At 39.6% G+C, this 20,362-nt stretch overlaps 1 protein-coding gene across 1 annotated transcript in view; it reads right to left on the bottom strand.

The window, feature by feature from the left end:
• The window catches only part of pola1 (polymerase (DNA directed), alpha 1), an 83,892-nt gene that overhangs the window by 35,666 nt on the left and 27,864 nt on the right, over positions 1-20,362 (bottom strand). Inside the window, exons 27-34 of the mRNA XM_034706342.1 lie at positions 15,084-15,116; positions 12,758-12,850; positions 12,459-12,664; positions 12,165-12,297; positions 11,810-11,941; positions 10,912-11,086; positions 10,138-10,319; positions 1,280-1,411 (exon numbers count right to left, since the gene is read on the bottom strand). Of these exons, the coding sequence (XP_034562233.1) occupies positions 1,280-1,411; positions 10,138-10,319; positions 10,912-11,086; positions 11,810-11,941; positions 12,165-12,297; positions 12,459-12,664; positions 12,758-12,850; positions 15,084-15,116 (1,086 nt within the window). The remainder of the gene's footprint in view (positions 1-1,279; positions 1,412-10,137; positions 10,320-10,911; positions 11,087-11,809; positions 11,942-12,164; positions 12,298-12,458; positions 12,665-12,757; positions 12,851-15,083; positions 15,117-20,362) is intronic.

Consider the following 20,362-nt stretch of genomic DNA (forward strand, 5'->3'; position numbering starts at 1 on the left):
TGTCTGAGTGCTCGTTGGAGTTTGTTTCACTGAACGATGGCTTGTTACGTGTCACAGGAAGTTAATCGAGGCAGATTTTTGAAGCTCTGGAACACACTTCTATCACAGATCAGACGAGCAACGATGGAGAGATGAAGGCAGGACGCCGAGAGTAAAGACAGAAGAATAAAAGATCTCCCCTCAAGGTTGATGCTCATTTTTAGGTTTCTGATTAACTTTAGTACTTCAGCATTGGATGCAAATAGTCCTTGGTTGAACATGTTCTCATATAAATGTGCATATGTGCGTTTTCTGACATACATTTCATCTTGTTTATTCCAGAGTTAAAGGTTTGAAAATGTCAAAAGCTACTATTAAAGAGAGCCTATAACACATCTTATGACACATATTTTTACGCCTCCCATAGAAATGATTGCCCTGTAAAGTAAATCATCCAGTGTTTGAAGTTTCTCAGTACACTAAGTGTGGAAATCTGTTCCCTCTTTGAGTCGAACACATTTGATTTGATGAATTTAAGTCTCATCTAATAAAAGAGGCCTGAGGAAGAGTGCAAGTTTCATTAAGCACTCAAAGTAAAAAAGTCTGTCATAGTGTTTTCATGGATCATGCTCTGTCAAACCTCTGCAGTGTTTTGTATTCTATCTAAAAAAAATGAATGTGCTGTTAAGTTAAAAATGTCAGCAAAGTGCCGTGCTGAGGTTTCCTTTAACTCTGGCTTATCTAACCAGAGCTGCATCTGTTGCATCCCGTGTTGCCTTAAATCCAATCCAGCCAGATCACAGACCCTCGAAAGGAGGTCAGTTTTCTCAGGTTTGATGATTTCACTCCACACAGCTCAGTTTCTCTGAACATTTGAGCTCATATTCAAATGTTTTTCTCATTTTAAATCATTAAGGATCTACGTTTTAGTGCAGATTACATTTTTCTTGATCATTTCAGTGAATTAAATGTTTTGAATAGGTTTTTATTTGTGAGCTGTCTGAAAGCGGATCTAAACTGAAGCTTTCAGAAAAAAATAAAATCAAGTGTGGAAGAAAAAAAAGGAAAGGAGGAGAAGTAAAAGTGGGAAGCTGTCCAGCTGTGCTCTTACAAGGTGCAGATTAGACACTGAATGAAAACTAAGTGAAGTCCATTTGTGTCCCTGCAGGTGGGAAGAAGTAAATACATGGATGTTTCTGTGCTTGTGTTTTTTAGTGTGTAAGGCAGTTTTGCTGAAAGACTCGGGGGTATTTATCCAAACCACTCTCCTATTGTAAACTGGCAATACAGAAATACTTACAGAGTAGTATTTTTTGATATGGCGACGGATGTCAAGTAGCAATTTGTTGCTGATGTTGACGGCGCAGTCGATGGGGCGGCTCCCGCAGGAGATGTTACAGCATCGCATCAGGCTGGGCTCCAGCTTCGTTCCCTGAAGAGGAAAACATGATGATCAGAGATTCATTCATATCTACACTCATACCATCAGCTATCACCTTCATACAACACTCTGCAGTTCACTCATACAAACACTGAAGACATTTCAAAGTGAAGTTTGATGACACATTTCTGCAGTCAGCACAATTTAAACAAATGATCAGAAACTATAAAATAACCTTTTCTTAAAATCTTGTGTGTGCAAATTCAACAATTGGAGGGGGACAAAATATCAACACAAGAACATGTCATCGTCCTGATTTATGTGATACAGTTATCGATACAGCAGCACAGATTATTGATATTTTCATTGACAAAAAGAAGGCAGATTTAGACAGATTTTTATGACACTTTGAGTCTACTCACAACAGCGTGGTTGCCTTGAATAAAGGCAGAATCTCACTGGCCTAAGACGAAGTTATGAGCAGCACAATAGAAAGGACGACAGCAGTGAAAAAAAGTTAAAAGACATACTGAAACCAGAAGGAAAGAAAAAGCTAATCGCGCTCTTTCTGCTAAGATGAGAGGACGGACTGACTACATGGTCTACAGGGTCCTGCCTGATATATAAGCAACCAGTAAAGTATTGTATCGTATAGTATCCTATTGTAGCGTATAGTATTGTATCTTTTCATGTCATATGGTGTCGTATCATATTGTGTAGTATGGTGTTGTATTTTATGATTACGTATCGTGTGGTATCGCATAGTATTGTATCATGTTGTATCGTACTGTGTGGTATCGTATTGTAGCATATAGTATTGTATCTTGTCGTGTCGTATCATGTCGAATTGTGTCGTATCATATCGTGTAGTATGGTGTCGTATTGTATGATGACGCATCGCACTGTGTCGTGTTGTATCATTTCCTGTTGTATGACGTCGTATCCTATCTTATTGTATCGTGTCGTATCCTAAGCTGACGTATTGTGTCGTGTGATGTCGTATTGTATCATATTGCTTCTTGAGTCACGCACAAGCGGCAAACTCCGGTCTCAAACGATGAAGCCCATGCAGTAGTGATATAAACTGCAATACATCGAAAATCCGCTTGAGGCTGGCTGCAGAAACACCGGAAACCACATAGACATGAATGAGAAAAAGACGATCTTTGCAGCATTAATAAACATGTTTACAGCCTGGTTCAAAAAACGGCTTGGCCCTACAACGCTAATCTCTCTAATGGCACACACTGTACGGGGGATGAATTTTTTTCTAACATGACGGTTAAGAAGATATTAAGATTATGAGTTTTGCCCAAATAAGGACATGACTGACGTGACTCCCGGTCGGGAACACACAGCCATTGGCTAAGAGACTCACACTACGTCACACTCTGCCTAGTTGAGTTCCGCATTACCAATATGGCTGCTGCCGTCGATTTGCTTCAAAACAGCTCTTAGGAACAGATGGGTGACGTCACGGATACTACGTCCATATTTTATACAGTCTATGGTCTCGCATCAGGTCGCCCGTCTGTCGCCTTTTATGGTGTCATCCTTGTTGTATGGCCCATGTACGTAATCTTTAAGGGGCTTCAGGCTGCAGAGTAGCTGCAGACAACAACAGGCCACAGAAACTATTTTGTTCCTTGATAGTTCCTGGTACTTGTGGTAAAAAAGCAGCTGATCACATGGCACATGGGAGTTTGCTGCAAAAATTGCAAACTTAATCCAGACTTAAAAAAAATCTAAAATGGAATGAAAGTGATGATCAACTGTTGTTCACCACTTCATATTGCGACTGGTCAGCTGAGAGGAGGTGAGGAGCTAAAGCTAGAAGACAGAGAAAGACCGTCTACACACTGAGGACATTTTCAAATGAACACTGATTCTCTCTGTATGAACGTCAGCGTGTGTTTACACATTACATCAACCATTCCTCTTCTAGTCTCACTCAGCCATCAGAAGCAACATAACATGTTGTGTAAAGAGACATTGTTCCTGACGTGTATCTCAGGAAGTCGTAGCTGACTTGAGTTTTTTCTATAAATAGGTTGTTCCTGTATCAAACTTAATTTAATTACATTTAAGGGTCTCCTGTGTTGGAGTCTGTGGGTTTAATGGCTCTTAGGGAAAGTGTTTTTTCCACTTACAGCAATTACTACAATCCAATGTAATGCCTTGTGTGTAAATACACATGTGCAGGAGGAGTTCATCACAGGTGCATTTTTAACCCTGTAATCAGAAAAGCAGTTCCATAAATTAGCACCTCGCCCCTTACCTTTAAACCTCCACAGAGAACATGTCACCCGCGTAAAAGGTGTAAGGGCTGAAAGCACCCCTGGGTCCAGTAAATTTGAACAATATTGTAGCTGAAGAAAACAGGTCAACGTGACCTCAACAACCCTGAATTGTCCCGTTGACAGCCAGGCTTACAGTTAATGCAATAAAAAAGTAGCCGCAGTACATAACAATTACACTAAATATAACAGCTTTAAACACTCACTCCTTTAAACCTGAACTCCATTTAACTGTCACATTGACAGGCGCAAAAAAGGGTTTCTGCAGAGAAGTCAACGACACACAAGCATGCTTGTGACACCCCCCCATACACCCTGCCACACTGGCGCTTTTTTTTTTGTTTGCCTACATTGTTTCTTTTTAAAGGGAAAAAAAAGACTTTTGTGAGTTCAAGACATTTAGAGCTCTCTAATATGCAGCTAAACATATTAACCCTCCAAGGCCCAGGCTGTTCTCCTCTTTCTCTTTGAGCTGTTCTGGTATATTAGAGATGCCTTTAAAACAACCTGAATGCAGAACTGACTACAAGAGTCCACCAATCAATCAGTAAGGGGTGATGTATAGTAAGCCGATGTTCATGTGTCTGTTTTTTTTTTTATTGTAGGTCTTATTCTTATTCTTATGCCTTGTACAAAGAGAGCACAGTTTACTAAAGTCAAATTCCTTGTGTGTTCAAGCATACTTGGCGAATAAAGCTGATTCTGATTCTGATTCTGATTCAAATTTTTTTGTTTTGATTTTCTATCACATGGAACAAACATCATGTGATCTTATATTTGGCTCAGCTATCAGGGAGGTGTTTTAAGTTTAAAGCATGTTTGGATGGGAATCAGCTGACTAAAAGTGTTGCGCACAGCGGAGACGCTGAGCTGGGGGCTGCGGCTGAGTGACAGGTCTCCACGAGCGCTTTTTTCTCCATCGCCAGAGTGATTATGATCTGGATGCACTCCTGGCTGACACCTGATCACGTACACATGCTTATTTTTCTCAATATGAATGAATAGACATATTTCCACAGAGATTATGAGCCTGCTCCACACGTTGATATTCAGCATGTTACCATTTTGTACAGCTCAATACGATCCGTAGCGATTCAATACTGTCAGGTATATACATTGTGTCGTGAAGGAAAATTTGATTTAGGGGAGAAAAAAGACATTTCGGATTGTTTTTGACATGGAAAACGTTTATGTTTCTTTTAATGATAATTGATCGTTAACTTTTCCAAGAATTGATGATGGAAAATACTTAAAATGTACATTCCTAGTTGATACACTAACTCCACACCATTATTACTCTGCTGTCACCTACATATATGAATTGATGATGATGATTTAGATATCATTTATTGATACTGCTAAAGAACAGTCCCTCAGTTTTAATGGTTGTTAGCTCTTCTAAGGCAGCAGTAAGGTAACACTACACTTAATGTTTTCTGCCACCGTTAAATGTGAACATTAGTCTTCCTTGGCCTCGTGGGCTTGGTGGATTAATAAATGTTCACATTTATACTGCTGCTTTATATACTGCTTTCAGTTGAGTGTGTGTTTAGAACCAAAAAACAGAATATTCCTCTTGATCACTTTTAAAACCAATTTGTTCTTCTGCATCAATTCAACCACTCAGACTCAATCCCTTCAGAAATCCAGACGTCCCTTGCAGCAATACTTTACTGAACAAACACCATTTATTAATGATATGTTCAAGTTCGTTTTTATCATTTATTGTTATTGTTATCAAATTGTTGTATTTCAGAAAATGCAAAACATCAACAACAACATGATATCAGCATTATATACCGGCAATTGGCCAAGCTGCTCTCTAATTATCGGAACCAGCCGTTGAAAATTATACCAGCTGACACTGTGGTTAATAGAGTCTATTAGTAATCTAAATTGTTCAAAGACATGGAGCATATTTAGTTTTATAATGTATTGTGTGGTCTCCTGCTGGTCTTTAGATTGGGGAAGTAATGACAGTTAGCCGGCACAGATGTGAGAGCAGCTACTGGAAGAAATAACTACAGTACGATATGAGTCACTGGAAATGATGGAACTGGCAGAAGTGTTTACACAACTCTCTTATTCTCCTCTATCCGTCTATCCCTCTCTCCAACACGGTCTCAGCAGATGTGTGTCTAACATGAGTCTGGTCCTGCTGGAGGTTTCTGCCTGTTAAAGGAAGTTTGTCCTTGCCACTGTAACTTGCTAAATGCTGCAAAGTGCTCTGCTCATGGTGGATTAAGGTGGGGTAAGATTTTGTCTTATCCTGTCTTGGTGTTGGGTCTGTGTTAATAATATAACATAGAGTGGTCTAGGACCACTCTATGTTACACTCTATGGACCTGCTCTGTTTGTAAAAGCGTCTTGAGATAACGTTTGTTGTGATTTGGCGTGATACAAAAAAGATTGATTGATTAAAAATCCTACAGGAGTATCATTTCATTTGTTTTATTTACATTGTATTTAAGTATGTCTGAGTCCTTGTTTGATTGTCTTTGTCTTGTTAATATGTACAACAAAAAAAAGTAAAATAAAAAGTTAACTCAAATTCCTGCAGGAGTCATGCTCACCTTTAATGTGAACTATAACAAATAAGCAGGCTAATGTTCAGTGTGACCGTGAATTGAAATCTTTAACTTAAATGATGCTGCTGAGGAAGCATTACCGACCATGGAATCAAAGGGACTGTTCTTTCATCTTTAAGTCACTCATCATCTTTAAATCAACATTTAGTGTCAGCCTGGTCATGTGATCAGTTGTGGAATGAGTCAGTGAGCTCTTTTAAATCCCTTCTTAAGACATACTTTTATCGCAGAGCCTTTCCTGATTTTATCTGAATTTTATTTTATTTTAACCATCTTAAGAAACAAATTTTCAAATAATTGTATTACTTTAGAGTTATTTTAGGGGAAATTTATATCTTTTAAAATATGTTTTATTTCTTTATCTTGACTTTTTATGAACTGCTTGTTTTATTTTGCTGCCCATGTGAAGCACTTTGTAATTTGTTTTTTGAAAAGTACCCTACAAATAAAATTATTATTATTATTATTATTATTATTATTATTATTAATAATAATAACGGGTAGGGTGATGTATAGTGCATGGGTTGTTATGCTAATTAGAGTCCGGTCAGGGTGAGAAGGATTCTGACACGAAGAGAAAACTGGAAACATCTCTTCTTTCTCGTCTGCTCTGGATGAAAGCATCCTCCCTTTTTTGCCCTCCGTGGTTCCTCCTCCTCTCAGACTTTTTAATCTCTCTTGTTTCATTCCAAACTTCATTTTGATAAAAATAATTCTTCCTCCCAAACAGGCTGTGTGTAAAAACACCAACATATTCTGTTATAGCTGGGTTTCAATGAAACCACGATGAAACCGTCTGTGTTCATAACTTTATCATCCCTCACTCCTTCAGGGTCCTGTCAGCGTTTACCACCACATGTTAGCGCTTTAAACAGACTGTGAAACAACTCTCTGAATATTTAAACATCAGTGACTCTCTCCTTCCACGTCTGGCTCTGATAACGTCCAGCTCTCACGTTGTGTTGATTTGACGTGGGACACCCAGTGCTCGATTCAAACAGGAAAGTCCCCGCAGTTCGCTCCAGCTTTTTATCCCTTCATGTTCAATCTTTTCATTCCCCTTTCCTCTCACCCCCATCAAACAACTTTCCTCCTCTGTCTGTCCTCCATCATCCATCACCGCCTCCTCCTACCATCTCTGGCTCGGTGTCAGTGCTGGAGTCAAGGCCCATCTGTCCTCCCCTCTCACTGAGCTGTTAGACCATGTTCACCACCCTAATTAACTTCCTGTCTTATCTGTTTGTGTGTGTGTGTGTGTGTGTGTGTGTGTGTGTGTGTGTGTGTGTGTGTGCGCGCGTGCATACCAGCCTCAAATGCATGGTAGGAATGTAACACCTGTAATCGGATGGTTCATTTCAGGCTGAGTTTGTAATAATTCTGACATTTTAACACTCAAATCAACAAAGAACATTGAGTCTTAACTATGTGTGTCCCTGCTCGTCTTTCTGCTCGAGTGTGTAACGTTATCAGCTTTTAGTGGGAGTCCTCTTTTAATTTAACGCAAGTGCTCTCTGCCAGCAGAGCAGATGTTTGTCAGTTTTATTGGTGTCTTTCAGACATGAAAAAGCTGTGTCCTACTCCTCATTAGAAGCTGATAACACATGCTCACTCGCTCACTCGCTCACACACACACACACACACACACACACACACACACACACACACACACACACACACACACACACACACACACACACACACACACACACACACACACACACACACACACACACACACACACACACACTCGACCTTGGCCTGACAAATGGTAGGAGATCAGTGTGTGAGCCCGTGTGAGTGTGTCCACAGAGCAGCAGGGGTTAAGGGAAGGCTTTTCAAGTTGTGGAGTCCAAACTATGCCAATGAAAACAGAGTCCGTGGTGGAGCCAGGCAGCTGTCTAAAAATACAGACAGAGACACAATATGGAGGATGACTGAGGCATGAATCCTTCACAGGAAGTTCGACTGAATTCTTCCCCTCTCTGAATCTGTGTGTGTGCTCATTAATCCACTGAAGAGCTTCAGTGTTTCTCTGCATATCTGTGAGGAGTTAACTTGTGTACTTCTTCTTCTGCAGCAGTCTCGTGCTGCGTTCACGTGCTCCTCAGATGATCCATGTCTCAGAGAGACGAAGTGGTTCTTCTGACTTTGGTGGTTCAAATGCTTTCAATTCACTAAGTCAGATTTAACTTTATTTGACTGTTTAATCAAAGTGGGGTGCTGATAAATACTAAACATTGCTTTAGCTAACTTATCTGACTTGTTATTAAGGGTTAAATTCCAGACTAATGTTGATAAATAACTTTTCTTAATGACTCTAGGTCGATCTTTGTGGATAACAACCAAAAGTGACACAACTTTTGGTTGTGACAAGACTGCACAACTCCTCCCTCTGATCACTGAACAATATCCTGTACCCTGTGCAATAACCATACAATACTGTGTAATATCTCTGCCACTTTAACATCCTTGTATATAACTACTTCATTCCCAGTGCTTCTGTACATAGCTAATTCTAACTATTCTGTGCTTCTGTTTATACTTTATTATTTTATTTTATTCTCTTTTATCTGATCTTTATTTCATTGTATCACTTTTTTTCTTTTCATTTCTTTTATTCATATTCATATCTTATTTTATTCCTTCTTCTATTAATATCTAACATTCTTACATACTGTTTATAAGAGCTGTGTAATGCTCTAATTTCCCTCCCAGGTATAAATAAAGTATTTTTGATTCTGATTCTGAGTCTGACTATTACAGATTCTATTTGAGCAAAAAGTTGATGTGCAATATGTAAATTCATTAAAAGTTTCTAAACATAAACAAAACATTGTTTGCAGCCTAGTTGGCAAGTCAGTCAGCAAATTCTTGCCGGCATCCTGAGTTGTTTTTCAAACTTGTACAGACGTCCATGTGCATTTTCCAAGTCAGAGACTTGTTTTTCCGATGTGTCCGACAGGACATGAATGCATCGTAAGACAGTAAGACAGTTCTTGTTACTAGACCAGCATGCTTTCTTTTTACCAAGACATGTTTCAGCTACAAACTTCCTGCAGTCTTCCTTTGAAGAGTCACGTGATGTCAGCTGATTTATAGAGGTTTGCTTCATGCCCTGTGTTGTCCAACAGTCTTAGTCACACACTGGTCTAGTAACAAAAACTGTCTTACTATAATATACAGTGTCAGACCAAATGAACCTTTTTAGACTACTACATGAGTGCAGCATTATTCAATCAGGTTTCATTTGAACCCGTTTGCCGATTTATCTGAAACACCTTACAAAATCGATCTCAGATTCTAGAGAACAAGACCACTTTCGTCTCGATGGTGTGAGCTCGGGGGTTCATGTAAAACTTTTCATCCCTCTTTGACAAAAGGTTTTGGCATGCACCTAATTTTGCAACCCTTTTTCAACTGCATGTAGACCCGTGAACGACCCTGGGTTTTCAAATAGGTACACACTACAAGATAATAGAGCTGATGTTGGGCCTAATGGCCCCCCTCCAACAAAGGTCAGCAAAGTCCTGAGTCCTGGTTGGTTTTAAAGATGATCCTGAATATTCTCCTGTGGTGTGAGGTACGTTTAGAGGGATGTTACTGCTGGAAAGAAGGCTGCACCAATTTGAAATCCTAAGTATCAAACATGTTTAATGTTTGAGATCAGATATCCTATTGAGAACCCTGAGAACAGCCGAGCACGCACTCTGCAGATTATCACATGGGAAGAAATGAGCCAATCAGGGAGCGAGCTAACTGAAGAAGGAAGAACAACAAACGCAGCCATGGAAATGTGAAGCATGAAGAAATGGACGTCAGAAGCGGAGGACTTAAATCAAACAAATGTGAAAGGTGACTTCTGTGTTATTCATCAGCGTGTTTGTCTACTCACAGCTCCCTCAAAGACGCTGTCGTAGATGTTGTCTGTGCCACACTGGGTGCAGGTGAAGGTGAACCTCTCACAGTCTTTGTAGCGCTCCTCGTCGGTCAGCTGGACCGGAGCTCCCAACGTGCCATCGGCCTCTTCCTCCCTCTGGTGCTGCTGGTGAGCCCTGAACTGACCGGGGTCCAGACCTGACACCGACAGATGACACGGCAGATTGATTCCACATTAAAAAAACAAATGTTCACACAAAAGAGGAAGAACAATGAAATACTTTCCATCCAGACGCCTTCGATTAGACAACAATGCAGAAACTTTTCGGTGCTTTTATTAGTCTGTTGTGATATTTAGTGTGACAGCTTTTCTATGTTTGGCAGCCTCAGCTGTCAGCAGACTATAAAACAGGACTAACATGACTAATGCTAACACATACATAAAGAAGGATTAGTGCTATCACTCAGAGTAAGCTGTGCACCACAAATACCTCAAGGCCTGCATGTATTTATAAAACAGGATGCCCTTAAACTGAAAATCACCACTAATGAATCACTTAACCCGGAGTATTATAAAAATCCATCACTTCAGATCAACACATATCAAAACTCATTACATCAAATTCAACAAACATTCTTTTATCTTCTTCTTTTTTTCTTTTTTTTTTACAATGCACATCTGTAGTTTGTCTAATTTCTGAGGCTCATAGTAACCTAACACTCCTCAGGTCATAATTCAACCCGCATATCAATATAAGTCAAACAAAGTTTTCTTCAGTCAATGACGTACCTAACCACGTGGCTATGAGCACGCCGTCGATGCCCTCGATGGGGTCACAGATTCTGGACACCACAGGGTGGATCTGCTGGGCGAGGTAGTACTGAGTGTCCAGACTGAGGTTCTCCTGCTTCTGGAGCTGTTCCAGAGCGTACGCCCTCTGACTGGCTGCCAGCGTGGAGCCGTCCTACAGGTGTGACAAGAAAGAGGTTCAAGTTATTAGAGATAGACAGCTATTTTTACAAGAGGTTTTTCTCTCAGAATTCTAGGAACAAATTCAGTATTCAGACTATCTTTCCCTAAAGTCTGTCTTTAATCTCAGTTTTCTATATTTAATCCGAGATATCTGATTTTTTAAATCTGAGAATACTGTCTTTAATCTCAGGATTAAGTCTTTAATCTCAGAATTTCAACTTTGATCTCAGAATTATGACTTTTTTTTAACCTCAAAATTCCAACTTTAATCTGAGAATTCTTAATTTAATCTCACAGATTCTGACTTTAATCTCAGAATTTAAACTTTAATCTCAGTTTTCTATATTTAATCCGAGATATCTGGTTTTTTAAATCTGAGAATACTGTCTTTAATCTCGGGATTCTGTCTTTAATCTCAGAATTTCAACTATAATCTCAGAATTATGACTTTTTTTTTTAACCTCAAAATTACAACTTTAATCTGAGAATTCTTAATTTAATCTCAGATTCTGACTTTAATCTCAGAATTCCGACTTTAATCTCAGTTTTCTGTATTTAATCGCAGATTACAGATTTTTTTAATCTCAGAATTCTGAGATAGAAGTCTCAGAATTGGTTTTAACCAGTCTAACCTTAAGAAATATCTTTAACTGGTCCTAATCCTCCCCATACCACTTGGACAGAAGACTTGAATGTTTCTCTTATAAACAAACACCTTGCAGATGATGTAAGAGACTGTATCTCCAGCTTTGACCCGACGACCGCCCTGGGAGTTGATCCATAGAGCCACATGAACGTGAGGAAGACTCTTCTTATCGGGGTAGTCCTGAGGATCTTTGGTCAGAGCCTGCAGACAAAACAAGAGTAAAATAAATAACAAATATTGTGAACTGTGAAGTGAAGCTGTAAGTGACAGCAGCTGGTGGTAAAGACAAGTCACACAATCCAAAAGGTTAGATTACTTCAGATTATGTCAGGGAGGACAATGCTTCATTCTACCGCTCAAACACACACACACACACACACACACACACACACACACACACACACACACACACACACACACACACCTTGTTTATCTCGTACAGGTTGAGTGGTATGTCTCCACCTGCGACTTTCTCGCCCATCTCCACCAGGTGTTTCTGGATGTTCTCCACAATGACGTCACGATTCTGATCCGACAAGATCTGACCGATCACATAGCTGCAGCATTCAAGGAGAGAGACACACTTTAACCAGGCAGTAGCGTATTTCAGATAAATAGATCTAATAGAATACAAAAAGTAAAGTAGCTCTAAGATGCTAACACTAGCAAAAGAGATTGGTTCCCATGTATTCATCTCTTCCTGTGTCATCAGACGTACTTGCCACATTCCTTCGCGAGGTCACACCAGTCTCTCCTCACGATGTCCAGACCTTTGAGCTCCTGTTTGACGCTGTGTCGTCCGTCTCCGTGGTTCTCCACCACCAGGGCGGCATACTTCTTCTTCTTCAGCAGCAAAAGAGCCTTAAACACACCATCGATGTCGATCTCCAGCAGCTTGTAGAGCTTGTTTACTTCCGCCTTCACCTGAGAGTAACAAACACACAGGTGCATTGAGTGCAAAATGTCTAATAATGAAACTCCTGTTAAAAAGGATCACATGACTCTGTTAGTCCAAACCTTATTGCCCAGTTTGTAGACTTCCTCCAGAGACTTGCTGTTGGTGTTGATCATGATGGAGTCTGTGTCGCCATAGATGACCTCCAGGTTCATCTGAGGAAAATAACACCAAGAACAAATGTAAGAGAATTAAAAATAGATCACTCATGGGCTTTTAATTTTTTTTAGATTTACTTCATTAGAGTAATGACTTTTCCCTTCAATATCAAATCTAACTTTTATCTCATTTTCTGAGACGGAAACTGTTCAAACAGAACATTTCTGCAACCATAAACAAAACTAAGCAGCTAAATAAGCCCACAGTTGAAACTGAAAACACTGTACATAGTCAGTGTGTTTATAGGAAACACGGGAGGAGAATAATCAAGAAGGAACAACACATCAAACACCTTTTTTAAACTCTGCTGAAATAGGCAAATGTGTATGTCATCTCTGTTTGAAATGAGATCATGTATGCTGACTACCATTTTGATTTGAATAAAAGACGCAGTCTCTTTCCTCAAAATGCATCTAAAAAGAGTGTGATCGTCATATATTAAGGGTTTAGTGATTAATAGTTATATCACATCTGTAAAGCGACTGTACCCCTCATGGCTGAGGCCAGATCTGACTCAGCGCTACAATGCCAGGGTGATAAAAGACGGAGTGACATGGGGAACAAAGCGGCTCAAAAGCCAGACTAGTTAACCGACAATAGTCGGAGTAATGATGCTTTGTTTAAGAAAAGTTATCAATGCAGCAGAGATATTAAACAAATATGAAACTGTTGAGGAATATGGACTTCGAGCGTAATGTCTGAAGATGGAGAGCCTGTAAATACTGCGTGTAGGGCGATTACATACAGCGGGTTATGTTAATTTATTTGTAATTACATGACAATTTAATTTCAGAAGCATTCAACATGTTTGTTTAATCATTATTAATACCAAAACATTTTTTTCTTAAAGTCGTGTAATCAGGGTGTTACTCTATTCGAGCCAATACGCAATTCATATTCAAATTGAGATTTGTTCTTTTATCTTAGTTAATCTCTAAAGTTCCTCCATACATCAACATATGAGAAGCAGTGAAACATATAGAAGTGTGCAAAGTGCCGCTGCAAAGAGCCATCTGTTTCTCGGGAGTCTCAGTTTCACTGTAAAAAGTAAGTTACACAGAAACTTCTAGTGGTAGAACCCTGAAATATGAACTATTTTTAAATGACTTGAATCCCTTGCTGTATATGTTCATTTTACTTTGACCGTTTCTTTCTTAAGCTAACGTTTTTTGGTTCTTGTTAAGTATAAGTTTAAAGATTGATGCTCTTATTTTTAACAGTTATATATACAGGAAGTAAGTAGTATCAAAGCTGTGGAAACGGCATATGTAAATAAATAACCGTTCATGTTCCTTTCTGTTGATATAGCACCTGGTAAACAGAGGCACAAGGTTTGTACAGGTTTAATTTCTTATGTTAATTAATATGAAGTGAATGTATGACCTTTTTTCTTAGAAGTTAGCTGAAGTTAATATACAATTATTGATATTTAGGTAATGATAATGGGGAAACTAGTAGATATAGTTAGCTAAAGGTTATATTAATTGTTTTTAAAAGTTAGCTTAAGTTAATAGATAAATAACTATTGCGAGGTTTAGCTAAAGGTACTGGGAAACTGGTTGATATAATTAGCACAAGGCTATAGATGAATCATTTTTAGAAGTTGGCTTAAATTAATGGATAAAAAATTGAGATATTTATCTAAAGGTAGTGTGACAGTATAGTGGATATAGTTAGCTTAAGGTTATAGATAAATGTTTTTTAGAGTTTAGCTTTAATGGACAAATTATTGAGATTTAGCCAATGGTAGTGGGAAACTGGTTTTGATATTTAGCTAAAGGTAATGAATAAATCATTTTTAGTAAAGATGCTACAACCGTTACTTCAGTTATGCTTAAAGCTAAAGCTCAATTCATAGTTTTAAGGTTTAAAAATACGTAATTTATTATTTTAAATTTGATTTTATGGATGTAAATGAAAACTTTATTATAAAGGGCTAAATAATTATTGCATCCGTACAAAGGTATTGATATTGTCTTTGTTTTCTTCTAGCTCTTACTGTGTGTTCCCTCAGTTCACGTATTTTTAAAGTAACTCTGGATAATACAACTTTGTACCATCAATTAGAGAGTCAAATCATCAATTAACCGGTGATGTTAAATTATTCTTGGTTATAATTGAATTTCCAAACAATGAATTCTCTGTGAAATACATGATATGATGATATATGATATAATCCTTTAACTGTTAACCAGAGGAGGATTAGAGCTGAGGCTTGTCCACACCCACCTTCTGCACCATGTCTTTGGTGTGCATCAGAATCTGAGGAGAGAAAAGATAGAAAACATGAATAGGACGAATACAAACGACAGAAATCACTACAGCACAAGCAGCATTTCAGCGGAGTAAACAAACATATCAGTCAGGAAACAAACAATGATTAAAAATTAAGTTTCTCTGTTATTTATTCTGTGCAAGTGTGTGTGAGTGTGTGTGAGTGTGTGTGAGTGTGTGTGAGTGTGTGTGTGGCGTGTGTGTGCGTACACTTGTGTGGACATGGGAGCAGAGCAGGTGACTTGCTTTTAAATGGGGGATAATTGGCTAAGAGGGCAATTATGAGAGCGTGCTGTGACAGGCGTCTTTTCAACCCACACACATCCCAGCCAGGCAACACACACGCACGACACACACACCTTAATGACTTGTAATGGCCTTCATCACCCACAGAGTGAGTGACGGACAAATAAGAGAATTCTGTTTATGCAGGTTGTCCACTGTGTGTGTGTGTGAGTGTGTATGTGTGTGTGTGAGGGAGAGATCTGAGCAGCAGAGGGATCCCAACAGGTGGGGGCCCAGAGCAGGGGAGGGCAGGGTGGGGGCTCAGGGCGGCTAATCTGGGGGGTCGGAGGGACGGAACGCAGTGTGACCTGTCACCAGCAATCTGCTCCTCAATCAACCGCGGACGCATATATACACACCCCGACTCACACTGCGCTCTGTGTGGGGACAAGGACGTGGCTATTTCAGAGTGTGAAGAAGGGGCGGGGTCAGGCCTCGGCCGAAACGAGGGCGGGGGGGCTGTTCCACTCCCTGAAACCAGAGTGGGACTTAAGCATGCTTTATGGGCTGCTACATACCACTGGACAGCGGGGGGAGTTTAAGTCTTTCATAGAACAGCCTCCTCCATTAGGGACTGTAGTCAAGGTCAAGGTCTCACCACAAACACAAACACACACACACACACACACACACACACACACACACACACACACACACACACACACACACACACACACACACACACACACACACACACACACACACACACACACACACACACACATCTTGGACGAAGCACATCGACACTAAAATGAGTTGCTAGGGGTACAGCAGACGAAATGAGAGGCCTGTCTCTCATGAGTTTAAAGGTATGAAGGGAAAGGAGAAGTATCAGATTGAAGCATAAAGGTTTGTGCATCCTCAGGTCAAAAACAAGTGTGCTGCTTTTATTTTACAAATTAAAAATACAAACACTTCAAACCTCAAAAGTCCATGTTTTTAAGGTTTCCTTAAGGTGAGTGAGACATTTTACACGAGGGACAGTAAGACTGTCACACTAGAGAAAGATGTTAACACCAGGGATTCAGATAAAGAACATTAAATGGCAGGAAAGTTTGGGCACAGACCCTGAATAGAAACTATTTCTGAGTCTTTGCCATCGACTGTGTAAATCATGGGCGGCACAACAGCTACCACAAGTGAAGCCAAAACTTTTAGAGATCCCCCTTGTGACCGGCTGCAGTAGAAATTTTAACGGCCAACTTTTCCAGCAGGGGTGTGATTGGCAGCACACACAATATATATACATCACATTGAAATATATTAATTCTAAATTTCAATGACATTTAGCTGACTAATCATTGAATCATTTAAAATGTGCATATGGCCGCTCACATCATTTACAAACCCTCTGTACGGCAGTGTTCCAACAATGCAGAACATCTGGAGCTGCACGCTGCATGCTAACGTAGCCTATCTATAGTTAAGTGTTTATCATGTCTCGTTTTGTGCACATGATCTGTAAATCTGGACATTGGTTAACTCATTAGCTCAATTTCTGATCTAACTACTGAGTCTGGAGCTCCATGACAACAGTGCTGATTACAGCTTTAAGACACAGAGGCAAAGCAATCATACTTTAGTAGCATTATGTTGTTAACCGTGCAGTTAGCTGGAGGCTACACAGTATTCTAATGTTGAGTGGATGCACAGAGCCAATATTTAACGCAAACAGCTAGCATGGCCTGCTGTTCATTTAAAAACACAAACATCAGCAGGAGTGCTTCGAAATGAGAATTATGAAGATTGAGTATCCCGTCTGTTCTGAGATTTAGCTCTTACTTTAAAAGTGTGTTGATGTTTATTCTACAGGTCTCTGGATTTAAGCGACTTACTTCCTCAATGTCGTTAAATCAGAAAATCCAGATCTTTAGGTAAATCTGGAAGAATCGCATCTCTTTTTCCACGTTGAGAGACTGAACATGGGTGAAACGACAAAATTAAACTACATGTCAAATTAAATTGTCATGCTATTTATGAGTAATCATGTTTTAGAGAAGTTTAGTTCAGTTTAGTTTTTTTCCCTGTTAAGCAGAGTAGAGGCAGAAAAGAGAAGATCAGAGAGAGAGGACGAAACAAACACTATCTCAAGAGTCATTTAACTTGTCTGCTTCAAATCCACACTAGAATCTGTTCTGCTGTGGACAGTACCGACCTGAAGGATCTTTACGGTTACATCGTTAAGATAAATCTGTGTTTCTGTTTGCTAAAGGGCCATGACGTCAATTTGGTGTCCCCCAGTCAGACCGCAAATTACTTCATTCCAAAAAAACATCACCAGCACCGTTTCTTTATTTTTTATACAATCAGAGATGAAGACACACGTCCATATTTATAGATCACAACTGTCCTGACTTACATAGCCAGTATTTGAATGCCTGATTGTGTCTACATTAGATCCTCTGATGTTGACAAACTTTGGATTTGTCATCTTGATTATCTATAAATTGATGATCAAACCTTTACTCTGAGCTCTGATCGCCTCACTCTTCTCACTTTGTTGAAACAGCAGGAGAGAAGAGAGTAACACAGGAGCAGAGAGCAGACAGACAACAGGAAAGGGCAGAGGAGTGATGAATAGAGAGATGTGGGAAAGACTGACAGAGAGAGAGAGAGAGCAAAGTGATTTGAGGGGGGAGGGGGGGAGATGGGGAGGGGGAGAGGGGGATGCTGGCGAGGTGAGAATGTGTTGATATAATTGATGTGTGGACTCATTTAGACGGGTTTTCCATATGCTGTCACTTCCAGCAGGACAAGCTGCTTGAAGGAATGAACCGTGTGAAAGACAAGTCGTTTGACCATGATGCAATGTGTGCATCTGGCGGGTGTGTGCGTGAGTGAGTGCGTACTCACACACACATACTATAGGGGCCAATGCAAACAGAAGGCGGCGGGGGGTAGAAAGTGTGTGTATGTCTTCTCTCTGATGAGTCCACTAGTCAGCACCGAGGATGCCGCTCATGCTGGACCAAACAACTGAGAAAGCTGGACAGGGGACTCAGATTACAACAAGGCCCAGCACATTTTAGATCCATTCAGAGCCGCAGGTTTACGTCTAATGAGGGATAACTTCAGTGACAGAAAGTGAGCCTTTGATCAGTTTGACACGACGTTATTCATTTTATCAAAGCAGAAACAGAAGCATACTTATTGTTTTCAGCATCTGAGACACTAAACTGAACATCTTTGGAGGTTTGTGCCAAAAAAGAAAGACATAAATATGAGTTTAGAGGAAATATTTAACTGTTGTATCTCTTGTCCCTCCTTATTGTTCCTCTTAAGGTTTACATGAAGGTGAGGGTTAAGGTAAAATTTCACATTTTCAGCCAGTGAGAGCTGAAAAGAGGTTTACAAGTCAATAAAGATAACATGCAACACTCTTTGATGGGATTCATGGAAAAAGTTTGATTTTGGTTTAATTTGATATTTGATAACCTGAAGTTCTGTTCATGGGATCAAAAAAATCTAAAGTTATCCCTTTTAGTTCTGGTTCAGTTCGTGTATGCACTGAAATCTTTGTGCTCTGACGGCGCTTAAAGAAACACAAGAATGTAAATCAGACAAATGTAAGAGAGCTTTTTAGTTTACGTATTAATCTCCATTCATGCTTGGACACCCCGTAGATGTATAGACACTAAAACCCTCCATGCCACATCCTCTCAGTTATCGGTCTGTATTTGTACTCCCAGTATCATCCAGCACCGGGATGAGGCTGATAACTAAACGTGTGCTTTGATCACAATGCCTGGGTTTCAGTCACAGCAGCAGCATCACTACTAACAATTAATCAAGTTTCGTTAATTGATTGTTAAGAACTTATTCAAACATGCTTTTTTGTTTTTCATTTTCTATCTTCTGGAAGAAACATGTGGTCTCATTTTACATTCAACTATCAGGGAAGTTTTAAGTTTAAAGCATATTTCAATATGAATCAGCTGACTGAAGGTGCTGCACACAGCGGAGACAGTGCGGCTGCAACAACGACACAGACACGAAGGTTGAGTACTTAACGCAGGACATCCCCCCCCCCTCTTTGGGTGCAAGCCAACAGACCTGAGGGATAGCTCTGATGTTGTATGTCTGCAGAACAGCAACATCAGAGCCATCTGAGCGCTCCCGGCTGACACCTGAACATACAAACATGCTTATTGTCTTTGACAGGAACAAGTAGACAGAAAACTGGACTCTATGAGTCTGAAACATGTTTCTGTTCAGTTCTCTTGTTGCAGTAAATCCACATGTTGTAGTCTGAGCCTTCACTTTATATGACTGTATGTCCACAGAGATTATTTTTGATCCTGCTCTACATGTTGATATTTTGTACACATTTATATGATCTGTAGCCTATAAATAATGTCAGTTTTGTACATTATGTGCTTTGGACATGTTTATTGGTTTGATTTGGTATTATTTTTGTCACTTGTTAACTTCTTTTTTTCATGATTAATGTATTATAGATCGTTAGCATTTCCAAAGATCAATGATGGAGAATACTTAAACATGGCATCCCTACTGGACAGCTTTGGTTTGGCATCAACAAAAGCAGAACAATACATTGTCTGACCATCTCAGCAACAAAGACATTGCTGAGATGGTCAGACAATGTATTGTTCTGCTTTAGAAGACAGAGAGCTGCCTGCATGATGCCCAACATATACTTTAACATGGAGACACTTCTTCACTTTGAATTGATGCTTAAGTTAAACATCTGATCATAAAATCATGGGATTAGTCAGCATGCTAACAAAAAGAACTTCATCGGAGCCTCGTCTGCAGAGTTTCAGCTCTTAAGAATGAAAGACAGACATAAAAGTTTGTATAGACGTAAAAGAGGAATCATCTTTATACTAAAACATAGGTGAGGTCAAGGCATTTAACTGTATTTTACTAAACTGTAAACTTGTAATAAAAACACCTTGAGGACTCTTTTATATCTGACTCTTTGCGGC

The sequence above is a fragment of the Notolabrus celidotus genome, chromosome 17 (genome assembly GCF_009762535.1).
Source record: "Notolabrus celidotus isolate fNotCel1 chromosome 17, fNotCel1.pri, whole genome shotgun sequence".
Taxonomy (NCBI): domain Eukaryota; kingdom Metazoa; phylum Chordata; class Actinopteri; order Labriformes; family Labridae; genus Notolabrus; species Notolabrus celidotus.